Below are 17,022 nucleotides of genomic sequence, written 5' to 3' on the forward strand. Positions count from 1 at the left end.
GTTAGTCGCCTTTTTCAATGATTTGGCAATAGCGAGCGCTTCGTCTAAAAACTTTCGGTCTTGTTAGTCATAATGATTTCTCTAGTTTTCTGTCTTCCCACCCATTTATGAATGTATCTACATCAATTTCTTCCAAAATACTATCTGGTTCCTCCAGATAAGCTAACCGTATTATACGATCAAGATCTGCTTTAAATTCTTGTAAATTCTCAGTTGTTCATTGAATTCTACTTATTCTTAGTTGTGATTTGTAGACTTGTTGTAGATGTGCATCTCCATAACATTTTTTTAGTGGAGTGAACAATGTATTGTAAAAATTTACTTGGCACTTAGAAATCGATCTTAGGATATCCGTAACATCACCTCGTAAATTTAAGGTATATGGACCAAGAAGACTCAAGCGGAGGCTATTTTAATCTCATGTATCGTTTCATCTCCAGGTGATTCGTCTTTCACTAACGGATCTAAAACAACTGCATTAATTGGTGGTAGCATTTTCGAATTGGTTACCATGCTCTTTAACTGTTTGATCTTCTCTTCTACATCGTCTACATTTGTCTCTATGTTATCGAATGTTCTAGAAACGTCTTCAAATTTCTAATGGTTCTGTCTACATTATTTCTTTAATTACTTATTTGAAAAGGCTCGTCGAATAATTTGAAAACATTTCGAAGAATGTTATCATTATTTCTGACAGTTCGACGAGCCGCATATTTGGTCAGGCATACACGTACTTTTAAAATTTTGTTTTTACAAAAATTATCACCGAACAACGCGGATATTACCGACGAACAATACTTTTCAAAAGTTCAAAAGTCTTTTCGAAAGCCATTGTTTAATTTAGTTTTAAATTAATAAACTATCCCACACATGTGACACCAGTGTATCAATTTTAAATAAAACGAGCTGTTCTAATTTATATAAACTATCTATTTTCAAAACGATAAAACTAAAACCAAAGTAATAACAGAGCTCATTTTATAAATAAATACATTATTCTAGAATCATCTCCATTAGTCCATCTCTAGGTGACTACGCCGTATGTTCTAGAATGCCAAAGTTACTACTTCAAACGTCGCGAAGACTCTCGTATATGAGCCAACTTTCTTGCGACTCCTTCATTATATGGGATACGTCGAAGATATGCTATTTCGTTACAGTATATTATATTTATTTTAGGGAGTCACATTGGCAGACATCAATGAAAGTGAAGGCAAAATTGTAACTGAACAACTTAACAAACAATTTGGGAAAAACCAAGCTATTTTTGTAAAGACTAATATAACAGACTATTCAAATTTTGAAGGTTAGCCTTTTATTTACTAATATTAATTTTTTTTATAATAATCCTTTAGGTATCATGATCTGTTTTCATTTACAAACACGAAAGGAGTGATGACATTAGAAGGCGAGGTAACGTAGACTGTATAAATGAATGGACACTAAATAGAAAAAGGAATGGAATAAGCACATAAGCAGAATGGGGGAGACACGTGTGGTCAAAATAGCAAGAGATAAATCACCAATCGGTAGAAGAAGTATCGGTCGATCACGCAAAAGATGGAGGGACAACCTTCCATCGAGGTATCAATCCGCCAATCAACAAGCAGAATTGCTTATAAAGAGGAACAAGAAGAAGAAGAAGAAAAACGAAATATGTTTGGGAAATAATATTTTATGGCGTTAAAATGTGTTATAGTTAGTGTGACCAACTAGCCCGAAAAATCCGGGACATGGCCCGAATTACGAAGTCGTGTCCCGGCGTCCCGGACAAGGTTTCCGGGCCATCCGAATTTTCAACGTTTTGGTAAAATTCCATATTGAAATTTTTAATACATCATTCTTCTAATGTAAGAATTCACATCAAATTGAATTGGTGGGACGAAAAAATGTCGACAATTTCTAGACTGTTATACTAATACCACATCCAAAACGCATGCATTTTATATCGTCGTATATAGTTCTACGAAAATCCTAACTCTGGACTTTTTCCGGTTTCTGTATTTTAATTATCGTCTTCTGAAAAGACGATTTAAAAACATGAATATCAAAATAATGATAATTGTATTTTAACCCAAGGTTCAATTTACATGTAAATCCAACATTAGTTGATTTTCTAATTTTTAGTCATAAACAAAATGTCAAAAAAATGTTTGTCAACATAAAAATGTTAAATAATCAATAAAATGATGATATTAAAGTTTTATATTAAACAAATGGGCCGATTTTCATTGAAAAGTCCCGGATTTTAGGTAGTTTTTTCAGTCTTGTCCCGAATTCGACTAAATTGGAGTTGGTCACACTAGTTATACTTAGTAGAAGGTCGTAACACCAAAAACGTTAGGTTACGTTTTCCATTTTAGTAGGGTATTTCTAATTGTTATTTTAATTCTCCATTTCCAAAAATTGTTTTTTCCGATTATTGTGCCATTTATCCTTAATTAAAAAAAATGTCTCGAATAAAAGCTACTTTTTTTACGCACAGAATCTAAATCTGCATTAAAAAATGGAAATTCTTAGTTAAGATTTTATATAAATAATATCTGAGAATTTATTTTTTAGATGCGTTTAAAATAACGGTGGAGAATTTTGGAAATATTGACATTCTTATGAATAATGCTGGTGTAGCAATTGATGGGGCTTTTAAAAAGTCAGTAGAAGTTAATGTTGTAAGTATATAAGAAATAAATACTGATTTATCAAAAACTTAATATATATTTTACGGATGTCCTATTTGATAAAATTTTTTTTTAATCGGCTGAAAACTATATTTTACATAATACACTCACCGGCAAAAAATCCGCCATTAAAAATTTTTGATTAAGTTTGATAATTTATAACTTTATATTTGTACTCCGATTTTCAAGATTCTTACATCAGTTTGTAGGTATATACATGTATTAATATCGTTTGTTATTATTCCGGTAAAAAAACTTTTGCTTGGATGGTATTATAGGGGGGTGCATGGTGAATGAGAGCGTTGCATTTTCTCCTAATTTTAAAAAATTCTGTGGAAAAATTAAAGGGCTGATTTTGTTTCATACTTCTTTCGTATTATCGCGGAGGCATCCCTAAGATTTTGTTTTTTGGATTATCCGAATATATTTTTCTTGTAAAAGCTGTAAATAAAAACACTGCCTTGAACGTTAGTTTATTTAACACGTTGACGGATAGTGCGTCAAATGTATAAGCAAGTGTTGTGACACTATATGTATTTTGCAAAGTAGAATATGGAAAAATGCAACGTCTATAGACGTTGTGTCTGTGTCACATTACATCAATCGAAATTAGACGTCTATATGTCAACGTGTTAATTAAAAATATCAAACGCACTAAAATTAACAACACAAAATAAAATTAACAACAAAACAAAACAATTTAATAGCGGGTATGTTCACCTCTCGCAGCAACGAGTGCTCCCAATCCATGTTTGTTATAGTATCATGCTCCCAATCTGTTTGACATCGAATAAATAAGATGTGTTATCCTTGCTTGAAATATAGGCCGATATTCCTCTACAGGGGCATAACTGTACCAAATTTTTGGAGGCCTAGGATGACGGCGAATAACTATTTTCAATTCATGCCATAAATGATCGATAGGATTGAGATATCGGCTGCATGCAGACCATTTTAATTTTATCAATCCAACCTCTATTTAAGATATTTATGTTTATGAATCAATCAGTGTCTTTATTTAAAAAAACTGTGCAGCAATTTTCTTGCAGGTGGCGTCTGTGAGAGTCCACGACTCAACTCCGTACAACAGTATAGGAAAGATATAACATCGTAGTAATCTGACTTTTATGGGTATCGACAAATCATGACATTTGAACAACTTTGACATTTTTTGAAATGCAGATCTTGCTTTCTCTATCCTACATTTGATTTCTATAGATTTCTTCGCCATATATTGGATATTTATACAAAACTTTTTTATTTTCTAGCTTGGAACTATAAATGGTATGATTTTGGGCATAGAGCATTATTTAAGCAAATATATGTCAGGTGATGAAGCTGTCATTGCTCTCACTTCATCTGTTTGCGGCTTGGAAGGTTATCCTCAATGGCCCGTTTATGCTGCTACGAAATTTGCAGGAATAGGTAAAAACTTATTTTCAGTTTACTTAGTATCTTGTAATCCATATATAATCCATATATATAAAAAAATCGTTCACCTATTCTACAGAATATTTTTTAGTGCAATAAAAATCGTTCCATAGACGTCTATCCAAGTCTATAATGTTTTTTAATAGTAGGTACTAGTGTTCTTTTAACCCGAGATCGTTCGCGCTGTTAGATAAAATCTAACGTTTTATCCTTTTCCGTGATAACTTGACGAAAAATTTCGCAATATGGCTTTCCACTCGTAAGTGCCTCGAGGAAGAGTATAGTAATGCACGTGTCCAAGGGTACCGGACAGAATAACTAAATATGGTAGTCCAGAGAAATAAGATTTTTCTCGTGACACATCCCCCTCCAGGCCAAAACCAAATTTTTTGAGTAATATGGACATCTATATTAATAACCAATATGTTTCCTGCAGCCGATTTTGATGATATACATAGTTATAAACAAATGAAAATCAAAAAACGGTAAATTTTCGCTTTTTTCATCTATTACTAAAAAGTGAAACATCATAAACTTTGAGAATAAGAAACTCATAAATCATATAAAAAACTTCAATATGGCGTTCTCTGAATATGTCTATCCTTATTTGTTGCTTAAAAAATTGCAAAATAAGTCATAAATTTTGAGACTTTAAAAATGTTCCTAACTTAGGTAAAAATTAAGTTAGAAACTTCTTATTACACGGAATGCTGAGACTTCTTGAGCTTAAAGTATATTTTAAATTTCAAAGCAATTGGTCAAATAGTTTAAAAGTTATTTAATTTGTTTATCCCAAATTCATTTTTTTGCAACACTGTAAGTCAAAAAATTATGAGGTTACAGTAATACTTCAGATAGTTTATGGAAGAAAAATATTTATACTATTAACTTAATTAAAAAAAATGAGAAAAGTAATTTTAAATAGTGTATAATTAAATTGCAAAAACATGTCGATTTTTTGCTTAGTTATAAACAATTAGAATAACTTTTTAACCGTTACCCGTAGAAAAATTATTTTTCCATGTTTAGAAAGACTGAATTTTTATACACATTTAGAAATAAAAAAAATTGTCCTAGAACAATTATAGACCAAGTTAGCCCCCCACTTTTTTGATGTTGATAGGCTCTTGCAAAATAATTTTGCAATATTTAGAATTATTTTTCGTTTTTTTTTTAATTAAATTAATAGTGTAAATCTTCTTTTTTCATAAACTATCTAAAGTATTACTGTAACTTCATCATTTTCTGACTTATAGTGATGCAAAAAAATTAATTTGGGATATACAAATTAAATAACTTTTAAACTATTTGACTAATTGCTTTGAAAGTTAGGGTATGATTTAAGCACCAGAAGTCTCAGCATTCCGTGAAATAAGAAGGTCCTAAGTTAATTTTTACATAAGTTATAAATATTTATAAAAACTCAAAATTTATGATTTATTTTGCAATTTTCTAAGCAACCAATTAGTATAGACATATTCAGCGAATGCCATATTGAAGTTTTTTATACGATGTATGAGTTTATTACTCTCAAATTTGTTTAAAATGCTTAACCTTTTGGTAATCGACGAAAAAAGAGAAAATTTACCGCTTTTTGATCTTCATTTGATTATAACTATGTATATCATCAAAATCGATTGCAGGAAACATATAGGTTATTATTATAGATCATACTACTCAAACAATTTGGTTTTGGCCTGGAGGGGGTTGTGTCACCAACAGGATATATTTTTTCATTTTTTCCTTATTTCTATGAACTATGAGTAGAATTGAGTTTTGTTACAGCCCGTTCACACTTGTCGTGTGTCGGATTCGTATTTTAATCGGAGGTTTCAGTGGAAATGTATTTTACATAGAGCTATTCACATTTAATAAATATTTTTGAAAAATTTAAAGGCTGATTGAAAGATTACATTATTACCGAGAGCCGAAAGTCCCTTAGAATAAGCAAAAGGTTCCTTTTTCTCAAATTTCTCGCCTACTCACTTAAGGCAACATCCTTGATGTATCTAATAATTCATTCCATATAATAACTTATTCCCTCTTTTGACTTTTGTAGACGTCAAATACAGTCATCTAAAAAACAGCTCCTGAAAATTACTATTTAAATAGCGAAATAACATATTTTGGGCTTGTAAAACTCGATCTATTACATCCTTAATAGTTTTTTATTGCCAGTGACCAAGAAAAACCTAGAAGTTAATTGTATTTGAATCTATTTTACCCCATTTGGGGTTTCCGTTTGGAGACGTCAATTAGAAGCGACAAAGTGTTCAATTATTAAAAACTTTAAAATTTAATATGGACTATGCAGGGAGACCTCCAGATAAACCTCCAGATATTAACAGGATGGATCAAGATGATAATATAGAGAAAAGTGACATCAATATAAATAACACATGGGACGGTAAATCAAAAAATAAAGGAGAAACTGTAAGTAATAAATCTGATAATTCTACAGACAATATAAGAGAACATTTCCTATATCAGAGCAGTGACGTGGGACCTTTCCATGCATATATAGAAAATAATACTCCAAACTTTAAAGATCAGCTTAATGCTATCAAAATTGGCGACATTATACTCTCTAATTTTTCGAATTTAGATAACAAAATTACTAGTATTGATTCAATAGGCAAGAATAGAATTAGAATTAAATTTAAAGATTACCAATCAGCCAATTTTTTAATCAATCAAAAAGCTTGCTCATTGTTTACAAACAACAATTTAGATGTTTACGTTCCGAAGTTTATACTCCATAGACAGGGTATAATTAGGGACATAGATATAGAATTTTCAGAAGAATATATCAAAAATAAAATTAAACAATATGATATGCACTGTAAGTTCGAAGTAGTTTCGGTTAGAAGAATAAATAGAAAGGTAGAGAAACATATCGAAGATAAAACAATAATAGACAAAGTTCCAACAAAATCATGTATTGTTAATTTTAAAGCACAAACTCTTCCTAAATATATCACAATTAATAAAGTGATCAAAGACGTTGAACCTTATGTTCAAAAAGTTCTATTATGTTTCTCTTGTCTCCGTTTTGGACACCTTGGATTTAATTGTAAAGCACGTCCCAGGTGCAACAAATGTCATGATTTCCATAATACAAAAGATTGTACAGTAAATGAATATACTCCAACTTGTTTCAGCTGTCAAGGTAATCATTTGACTACACACCTAAGTTCATGTCCTGAATTTTCTAGACAGAAACAAATTAAGAATACGATGTCATCATTAAATCTAAATTTCTTTGATGCATGTAAACAAATTCCGAAAGTTTCATATGCCAATATTGCTGCCAGAAATAGCAGTTCTTCCTTACCAACCAATTCTAATCAGAATGAGCAATCTTATCGAGTAATTCCAAATCAATCAGCTTCATCATCAAAGAAATTCTCCTCACAAATGTTCTTCAGCAGTAATAACCCAGAAAAAATAAATTTTAAGCGACACCGGCCAAGTTCTCCCAATCCTTTGGAATCAGCTAGAAAAGAAATACTTTCTCAAGAAAATATTCCTAGACAAAAAGGTGGTATTTATAATACGTCTAAATATACAGAGCATACAAATACAACAAACTTGCAAACACAAGGAGTACCATCACAATTAAATAATGTAATTTTAGAATTGGTTCTTAATATAATTAGTTCATTAAAAATCACTGAAAATTTAGACAAATCAAAAACAGAGATTACACAACATATTAATAAATACTTAAGTACGGCAGCGATCTCACAAGAAGACTTACTATTTCAAACATCATGTCAGACACAACTAAACCTATAAACTTTTTACAATGGAACTGTCGCTCAGCAGTTTCTAATAAACCAAATTTAGAAGCCTTACTTATTCAAAAAAATGTATATGTGGCCATGTTATCAGAAACATGGTTTAAACCAGAAAAATTTTATAACTTCTCAGGATATAATTGTTTTAGATCTGATCGCCCTGATGGGTACGGAGGCACAGCAATTTTAATTAAAAATAAAATAATTACAGAAGAGATAAATTTATTGGATAATTATAATTTTACTTATAATTGCATAGCTGTTAAACTTTCGTGTATCACGAAACCTATACATATAATATCCGTATATAAAGAACCAGGTATTAGAGTAACGGTTGAAGAATGGGTCAATTTTTTTCAACACATTCCTTCTCCATTCATCATTGGTGGAGACTTCAACGCTCACAACATGGCATGGGGTTGTGAAAATAATGATACTCATGGTAAAGTTTTATTAGAGGCGATAGAACAATGTAATCTATTATACTTAAATGATGGTTCTCCAACTCTTGCACTAACTTCCAGCCCATCAGCAATCGATATAACAATATGTACCCAGGACATTGTATCTAAATTAACTTGGTCTGTTATTCAAGATCCACATGGTTCTGATCATCTACCCTTGATCATCGCCTTGGAAAACTCAAAACAAGCAATACAACCTGGTGACAATACACACAAAAGATGGAATTTGCATAAAGCAGATTGGAATTTGTATTCATCGAACTTTTATTCGGGAAAACAACCACAAACTTATGAAGAATTAGTTGCCGAAATAAACCGATGCGCAACCATTTCAATTCCAAAATCATACAACAATAACAAATATCCTACAAACAAGCTACCAAAACCATGGTGGGATAATAACTGCGAATCAGCTGCAAATAACCGCAAAACAGCATATAGACGTTATAAAACAAATCCTAATCTTCACAATCTAATTGAATACAAAAAATTAGATGCCTTAGCAAAGAAAACTTTTAAAATTAGAAAAAAACAAACTTGGATAAATTACTGCGAAAGCTTAAACTCCAACACTCCAATCAGCGACGTCTGGAAGAAAGTAAATCGCTACAAAAACCGAAAGCAGTCCAATCAACTTCCGATAAACACCGAAGCTGCATGGATAGAAGATTTCCATTTCAAGATTTCACCTCCTTGGGTTCCAAGTCAAATAAATGAAGCTACAGTTACCGTACCCAGAGAAAACTTCAATCTAGAGAAACCATTTGAATTATGGGAATTAAATCATGGACTCAAGCAAAATAATAGTTCATCTCCAGGGATGGACTGTATATCATATTCTATGCTATATTTTCTACCTACAGAATACAAACTATCATTACTACAAATTTTTAACACTATATGGCAAAACAAAAATTTAATTCCCAAAGCATGGAAGGACTATATTGTATTACCTATAAAAAAACCAGGAAAGCCAGATAACAAAGTTGAATCTTACAGACCTATATCTTTAAGTTCCTGTATACTAAAAACTCTAGAGAGATTAATCAAAAATCGGCTTGAATACTGGCTTGAGTCCGAAGATATCCTTCCCAAATCTCAGTACGGCTTTCGAAAATCCAGATCTACACAAGATGCTCTCACTTCCCTAGTCTCTTCTTTACAGGTCAATTTTACAAATCAGGCGTCGACAGCTGCAGCATTTATAGATGTAACTTCAGCGTTTGATAACATCAATTTAGACATTCTTTATAAAAAATTAGTAGATCTTGGAATGCCAGTTAAAATTTCAAATTTCATTGTATCCTTGTACAAGAATAGATGGACTTACTTAAAAATAAACGAGAACCTTTTACCACCAAGGTTAACGAGTATAGGTATACCACAGGGTAGTATTTTAAGTCCACTTCTTTTTTCATTGTACAATATAGATTTAGAACACATAGTACCTCCACACTCTAATATTTTACAATTTGCAGATGATGTTGTGTTGTACACCTCCCATTCTTCTCTAGACATTTGTAGACGTCAACTTGAATTTACATTAGATTGTGTAAAAAATGATTACCATTCTCTAGGTTTATCCATATCAACGACAAAGACTGAAATTTGTTTTTTCTCCAAAAAACGCCAAATTCCTCAAGGCACCTTCAAATTAGGTAGAATAGAATTCCGATAAAAAATTGTGTTAAATATCTTGGGACGTATTTGGATCGTAAATTGTTATGGAAGGATCAAATTCATTATATTATAAAGAAATCAGAAAATTCTATAAATATCCTTAGAGCTTTTTGTAGAACCGGTTGGGGAGCTGACCCGAATATTGCATTGCTATTCTATCGCTCAATGATTCGACCAATTTTCGACTATAGTTGTCATTTATATGGGTCTGCGTCAACAGGATATCTTAATAAAGTTGAAATCCAAAGGAATAAATGTTTGAGACTCTGTCTCGGTTACTTAAAATCTACTCCTATTACTATTATTGAGATTGAAGCTAAGGAACCACCACTTACTCTACGTAGACAGTTTTGTACAGATAAGTTTGTAGCTAGAGCTATTTCAAAAAACGTCAGCTACTTAAGGACTATTCGTAACTTGAATATATTAGATTTAAGCCACAAATATTGGTGTACTAAAAAAACCCCATATACGTTGAAAGCTATAGAAAATTGACAATGTATGAACACCAAATATACAAAAATAAAATACCTCCAATTTACACTAAACCTCCTGAAACTCTCTTTTCCAAGATAATACAAACAAATTACATGGATTCAAACCTTCCAGGCAGTATTATCAACAAAATAATTAAAGACAAGTGGCCTATGTTTCAATATATTTTTACTGACGGCTCCAAAATTCAAAATAGAACCGGAAGTGCAATATATCACTGGAATTCTGAATACAAAGAATCATGCCGATTGCCTAATGAAGCTTCAATATATACTGCCGAATTATCAGCTTTATTACTTTCGCTAAAATATATAGCCTCTGTTGGTATGGACAATTATATCATTTTCACCTATTGTAAAAGTATTGTGGACAAACTCACTTCTATCCAATCGACAAAAAGTCTAAACCACATTGAGATAGAAATTAAGAGTCTATATTATGATATTACTTCCTCGGGCAGTTCAATTATTATTTGTTGGGTTAAAGGACATTCTGGAATATTTGGAAATGAAGAAGTCGACAAATTAGCTAAATCTGCAGCTTTAACCAAACGAAACATAAACAACATACTTCTACCAGTAACCGATATAGATAATATCAGTAAAAACCACTGCAAACAAAATTGGCAACGTGTATATAACCAAAGTACAACGGGAATAAATTTTAGAAATTGCCAACCACTAATTCCCAATGAGAGATGGTTTAAACAAGAATCAAATAGGCTATTTATAAAAACAATAAACAGAATGAGGTCAAATCACGCACTCACCCCAGCATACAAACACAGCATAGGTATCAGTGATAACCCATATTGCGCCTGTGGTGGAATGGGAGATCTACAGCACCTAATATTGGAGTGTGGACAGTACAGACAAAATATTAAAGTGATGTATGAAAAGTTAATTCGTCGCCTTAATACTATAACTTGATAACTCGAAATTAGTAGTTTTGAGATAAACGAGTTTAAAGATTTTAAAGATATTTGTGCTGCTCCCATGATGTTGGTAAATACGGAATTCACTCTGCGGCTCTAAAATACTGTTCCTTAACTTTTTGGCAACTGATCTATTTAGGAATATGGTGTAAATTTGTTTTCCAATATGGAAAAAAACATGAAAAATTAAAGTTATCAACTTTTAGCACTACCATAATGTTAACATTTGGTAATGCCGCATGTTGTGCTAAGTCGCATATAAGTGAACTTTTAGCACAACTAATATTTTAAACATTATTTTGTTGAAAATTAGCCCTCTGCCATGGGGGTTGCCAGATCTGCTAACAATTCTCGAATTCTTGCATTAAAATGAACCGAATTAACAGATAGCAATTATGTGGTAAGTTCAATGGTTTCAGAGAAACACGTGCTAAAACTAGATAACTCGAGTTATCTAGTTATAGCATTCAGTGTATGTCGTATTCACGATTATTTCTATTAAAAAATAGCTTGATAAATTATCTTGTCAAGTTTTAGCACTGAATATTAGCGGCATTTGAGTTTTATCAACTTTCGTCAATCGTAAATAAATACTTAACCGGTTTAAAGCTAGTTATCAAGTTTTTACACAATATAGAGGCAAATAAAATACATCTTGTGAACTAGTTATCTCAAAAACGTCAATTTTGGAGTTATCAAGTTATAGTACTAAGGCGACGAATTGATCTAAATTGTCCTTTACCTGTCAATTTAAACGAAATTCTTTTTCCAAAAAATAAGCAGACGTTAAAATGTCTTTACGAATATGTAACGTCCTGTAAATTTAAATTTTAAATAGGCTTAGATAATAAAATTAAAAATTGTAAAAATATCACACAAAATTGAAAAATGTATTCATTAATATATTATAACACCCTGTAAATTTAGATAATAAGTAGGCTTAGATATTAACTTAAAATTGTTATTGTAATACCATACAAAAAAAAAACAAATAGTCTGGCTAATTGACTATGTCAAAGCCATTAATAAAAAAAAAAAAAACTTATTCCCTAATAACTAAGCTCATTTAGGTATACGAAGTATGTAAATGCTATGTAACATTATAGGGATGGTTTTGTCATGGGGCACCCAATTTCACTATGATAGGACAAAAATAAGAGTATTCGCTCTTTGTCCTGGTCCTACGCATACCAATTTGTTAGCTGGAAGCAATAAATGTTTGGATCCTGGATATGAAAAGGCTATCGAATTGCTCAAGGAGGAAATAGAAAATACACAGACGTGAGTACAAAATATAATTTTACAATGGGAGATGCCATCTTTATTACTGATCTAAATCAGTTATTATTTCTTGACTTTAATTTGTTTTAATTTAATCTTTATTGCCCACATAACAATGATTTTCGTATCATATTCTAAGCATATACTACCAACATTCGTCGGAGTATATTCTTTTTAGTACAAGCATAGCATGTACCTTAAAAGACATTCTAAATTTCATGTTGTTTGCATATATACTTTAACCTTTAACTACCCGCGCATCAATTTATAACATAACTACACGCGTGGCGTACTTTATACGCCACAAGAAAATACACTTCAAAACAGCGGATTTGTTAACTATTTTTTTGAAAAAATACATTTAGTTGTTTGTTATAAACCTTATTCGGCATCAGTGAATATTTGGAATTCCTTCTCAGTAAGCCCATTGGGATTTATAACTGGAATCATGGGATAACTGGATTCCATGATAAATAAAATTACTAATAAAAAATTTTTTGAAATGTGATTTTTTACAGGAGAAAAAGTATTGTTTATAAAGAAAAATATATTTTGTGCCATAATGACTAAAAAAAAAATTGAAATATGTACTCATATTTTGACTTATATCAATATAATCGTGGCGTATATTGTCCATCACCGGAAACAACAAATAATAAACTAAAAAAAAAAAAAAAAAAAAAATACCAAGTTTCTTGTAAAAGGTATATATTAAAATACCCTAAATAAGGGTCACAATACAAAACGTTTTCGGATTAAGGAGTTGGCCATTGAAATCCAATATGTGAGGTTTTCTCCAAAAAAAGTTCCAACCACGTGGAGAGAGTCCTGTGTTGCCCTGGGTAACATCCAGGTTTATCTATACCATCCAATGAATTTTATATAAATATGTAAAACATCCTTATTATTTACATTTAAAGGGTTTTTACCCGATACATTTTGGTGGCTCAGGCATGCAAATTTTGGCTTTTAAACACTGATGATGGATTCCTTAATCCGAAAACGTTTTGTATTGTGACCCTTATTTAGGGTATTTTAATATATACCTTTTACAAGAAACTTGGTATTTTTGTGATTTATGGTATACAGCCAGCTACAGGAAGTTTATTTTCCTCCTGGATTTAAATAATAAACTGTAAATTACGATCTTCCCAGAACCCCGAATATAATGAAACTAAAACCAAATTGTAAAGCACATTCCAGTGATAGGTTGGAGAGATAAACAAGGTCAAAAATTAAATTTTTAAATATATTTGCAGTAGAATTCTTATATCTGGCGTACAAAATACGCCAGCGCGTGTAGTTAAAGGTTAAAGTATATTCTCGTACCGAATATACTGAGTACATTCGTGTACGTAGTAACTCGGAATATTCGTAAAAGTTTATTCTTAGAATATTTATCAAATATTCTTATCACATACTTATAAGTACATTCTTAACACATACTTATAAGTAGATACTTTTAAAATATCTTAAAAATAATATGTACCTATGTATAGGAAGTATAATATTAGCCTTATAGGTTATCAACTTCGTTATATTTTAGAATAATTAATAAAATTTATGTATGTAGGTAGTATTGGACGAATTTCATTTCAAAATTGTTGTATGGTAAAAAAGTTTAAACATTAATTGTATTAACGTTTAATATTAAAAATTCGTTTTCATAATTGAAATAACTTTACCTTTTCGAGTTTATCACGAGTATTTTTACATCGTTGGAATTTGAATTTAGGTACATTCAATTCAATATGGGAGGCTGTGATACGGGCCATTCCAGAACCAAAGCATGCCAAAACCCACAACCAAAGGCTTTGGTGTGGCCAACCATCGAGTAAGCTTTTTCCGTCAACCTTAAAAATTCCCACTTTTATAAAAAAATTCCCTCCTGTTTACAAAATCTGAGAAGATATGTTTAATTATTTTCAAATATTTTGATTTTTTTTAGTATTTAATAATTTGGACTGGAACAAAAATTCCCTTTTGAGTTAACTTTTCCCTTTATCACCTTTTATATTAAAAATTCCCGCAAAAAGTGAAATTTCCCTCCGTTTGGCAACACTCACCGGTGCACCGATGTTGTTATTCCACTTCCATAATACATATCCCCTTAACCCCGTCTTGTCTTATTATGACCATTTCTTACCTGAATGGATCAGGGTAGGAAACAACGGTAAAATATGAAATCGAAAATATGTATCTATGCAGTGTGGCAGTGTTAAGGATGAAGACGAATGATAATAAAGTACTAGTATAATTTATTTTGGTAACTCAATATTATTTAATAAATACATATAAGTAAGTACATATAAGTATATAAATTTTAGTTACCCATACATAGTTTAGTTTAGCTAAATATTATAATATAGTAGTTTACATAGATAACTAAAATTTATAAATATGTACTTACTTTTTAAGTAATATTGCAGAATGTAGGTACTAACTACATTCTCATTTGCCATTAAAATATGTAAATATAATAGGTATTTGGTAGAACCAGTAGAACCTAAGATGAGATTAGGTGATGATGAAAACATACTTCTGAGCAATATAGCACTTGATAGCACTTTCTTAGAATATCTTTAAAAATATATTCTTCTAATACAAAGATGTGCAGTAGTACGTTCTAAGTATATAAATAGAAGGTTTATAGCACTTCCTTGGAATATTCTAAAAAGTATGTTCTTAGTATAAACTAAAAAGATGTGCGGTAGTACGTTCTAAGTATATAAATAGAAGTTTTATAGCACATCGTTGGAATGTTCTAAAAAGTATGTTCTTAGTATATACTGAAAAGAAGTGCGGTAGTACATTCTAAGTATATACATAGAACGTTTAAGTACTGTAATGTAGTATATACTCAGTATGTGCTCTGCACATTCGCAATGGTAATTACGCATATTCTTAGTATATACTTTTTCTGAAAAGTATGTTCTATGAATCTACTAAGAACATGAAATTGTTATGTGGGTGATAATTGTGTTATATTTTAGGCCAGAGCATGTTTCCACAGAAGTCATGAAACTCTTGGAAGATTCAAAGACAGGATCGATTTGGGTAATTGAAAGTGGAAAACCTGCATACGAATTCACTTTGCGGACACGTCAAGATGTATTGAAGTAGTTTAATGAAATAAAGTAAATTTGCAAAAACTTATTTGTTTATAAACATTTTAAAGAGCAAGTCGCACCCCGACTTTGTTAGTGCCATTACCCCAAAATCGTAAACTTTTCAGGAGAGCAAAAACAAGATTTTTGTGAACTCTTCATTTTTTTCTCTGCAACCTCACTATCTAATGTTGTTCTGAAGCTATTTTCTTGTGGCATTTTTGTAATGAACTCTCTTTAATGGGAAATAAGCCACAATTTTACTAAAAAAATGAAATAACTTTCAGTAAAGTCGTCCCAGGAACGCAACTCATAAATATTGGCAATATCATTTTAAAGTCTTCTACTTTAAAATGTATAATATATGTCTAAATTTCCCATATAAATGAGTCAGATTAAATAAATTATTAGAAGAATTTTTTACAAAGCAACAGCATTTTTGTTTATTTCATTATTATTTTTTGTATTTTGACAACGGCATCCGATTTGGACTGTGGCTTATTTCCCAATAAAATTAGTTTGTTCGCTATCTAAGTTAACCAAATTCTGTGCACTCATGTTCTAATTCTAGTATGTATTCATTTTTAGTTATTGATATTGCTTTACCATGAAATTCACCCTTCAAATATAATAAGACGCTCTTGCTAAGGCACCCATATTCAAAATTTGAGGATTAGAGCGTATCAACCCGTCATACCACAGGTTATGACACTAGCACAAGTTTTGTTTGAGTAATTTTTCTTGGCAAACAAATGCATTATCACATGTTGAGGCTCTTCTTCTTCTTCTTAAAGTACCTATCTGTTCCGGATATTGGCGATCTTCATGGCTATCTTGACTTTATTTACCGCAGCGCGGAACAGTTCAGTGGTAGTCGTGTTATACCACTTTCGTAAATTTTGAAGCCAGGAAATGCGTCTTCTTCCCGGTCCTCTTTTACCATTTACCGTCCCTTGGAGAATCAGTTGGAGAAGGCCGTAACGTTCTTGATTTCTCATTACATGTCCTAGATATTCTAATTTTTTTGTTTTGATGGTAATGAGAATTTCACACTCTTTCCCCATTCTACGCAGGACTTCCACCTTAGTAATTCGGTCAACCCAAGATATACGTTGGATGCGCCTATAACACCACATTTCGAAAGCTTCGGGC

General features: G+C 31.4%; 1 protein-coding gene across 4 annotated transcripts in view; it reads left to right on the forward strand.

Annotated features, from left to right (window-relative positions):
• Positions 1-15,915, forward strand: part of LOC126889478 (15-hydroxyprostaglandin dehydrogenase [NAD(+)]-like) — a 79,713-nt gene extending 63,798 nt beyond the window's left edge. For all 4 annotated transcript variants that reach the window (XM_050657801.1, XM_050657803.1, XM_050657804.1 and 1 more), the window contains exons 3-7: positions 1,180-1,306; positions 2,563-2,669; positions 3,947-4,103; positions 12,589-12,763; positions 15,757-15,915. In XM_050657801.1, the coding sequence (XP_050513758.1) occupies positions 1,180-1,306; positions 2,563-2,669; positions 3,947-4,103; positions 12,589-12,763; positions 15,757-15,886 (696 nt within the window). In that variant the 3' untranslated portion in view covers positions 15,887-15,915. The remainder of the gene's footprint in view (positions 1-1,179; positions 1,307-2,562; positions 2,670-3,946; positions 4,104-12,588; positions 12,764-15,756) is intronic.
• The last annotated feature ends 1,107 nt before the right edge of the window (positions 15,916-17,022 follow it).

The sequence above is a fragment of the Diabrotica virgifera genome, chromosome 8 (assembly GCF_917563875.1).
Source record: "Diabrotica virgifera virgifera chromosome 8, PGI_DIABVI_V3a".
In the NCBI taxonomy this organism is placed as follows: Eukaryota; Metazoa; Arthropoda; class Insecta; order Coleoptera; family Chrysomelidae; genus Diabrotica; species Diabrotica virgifera.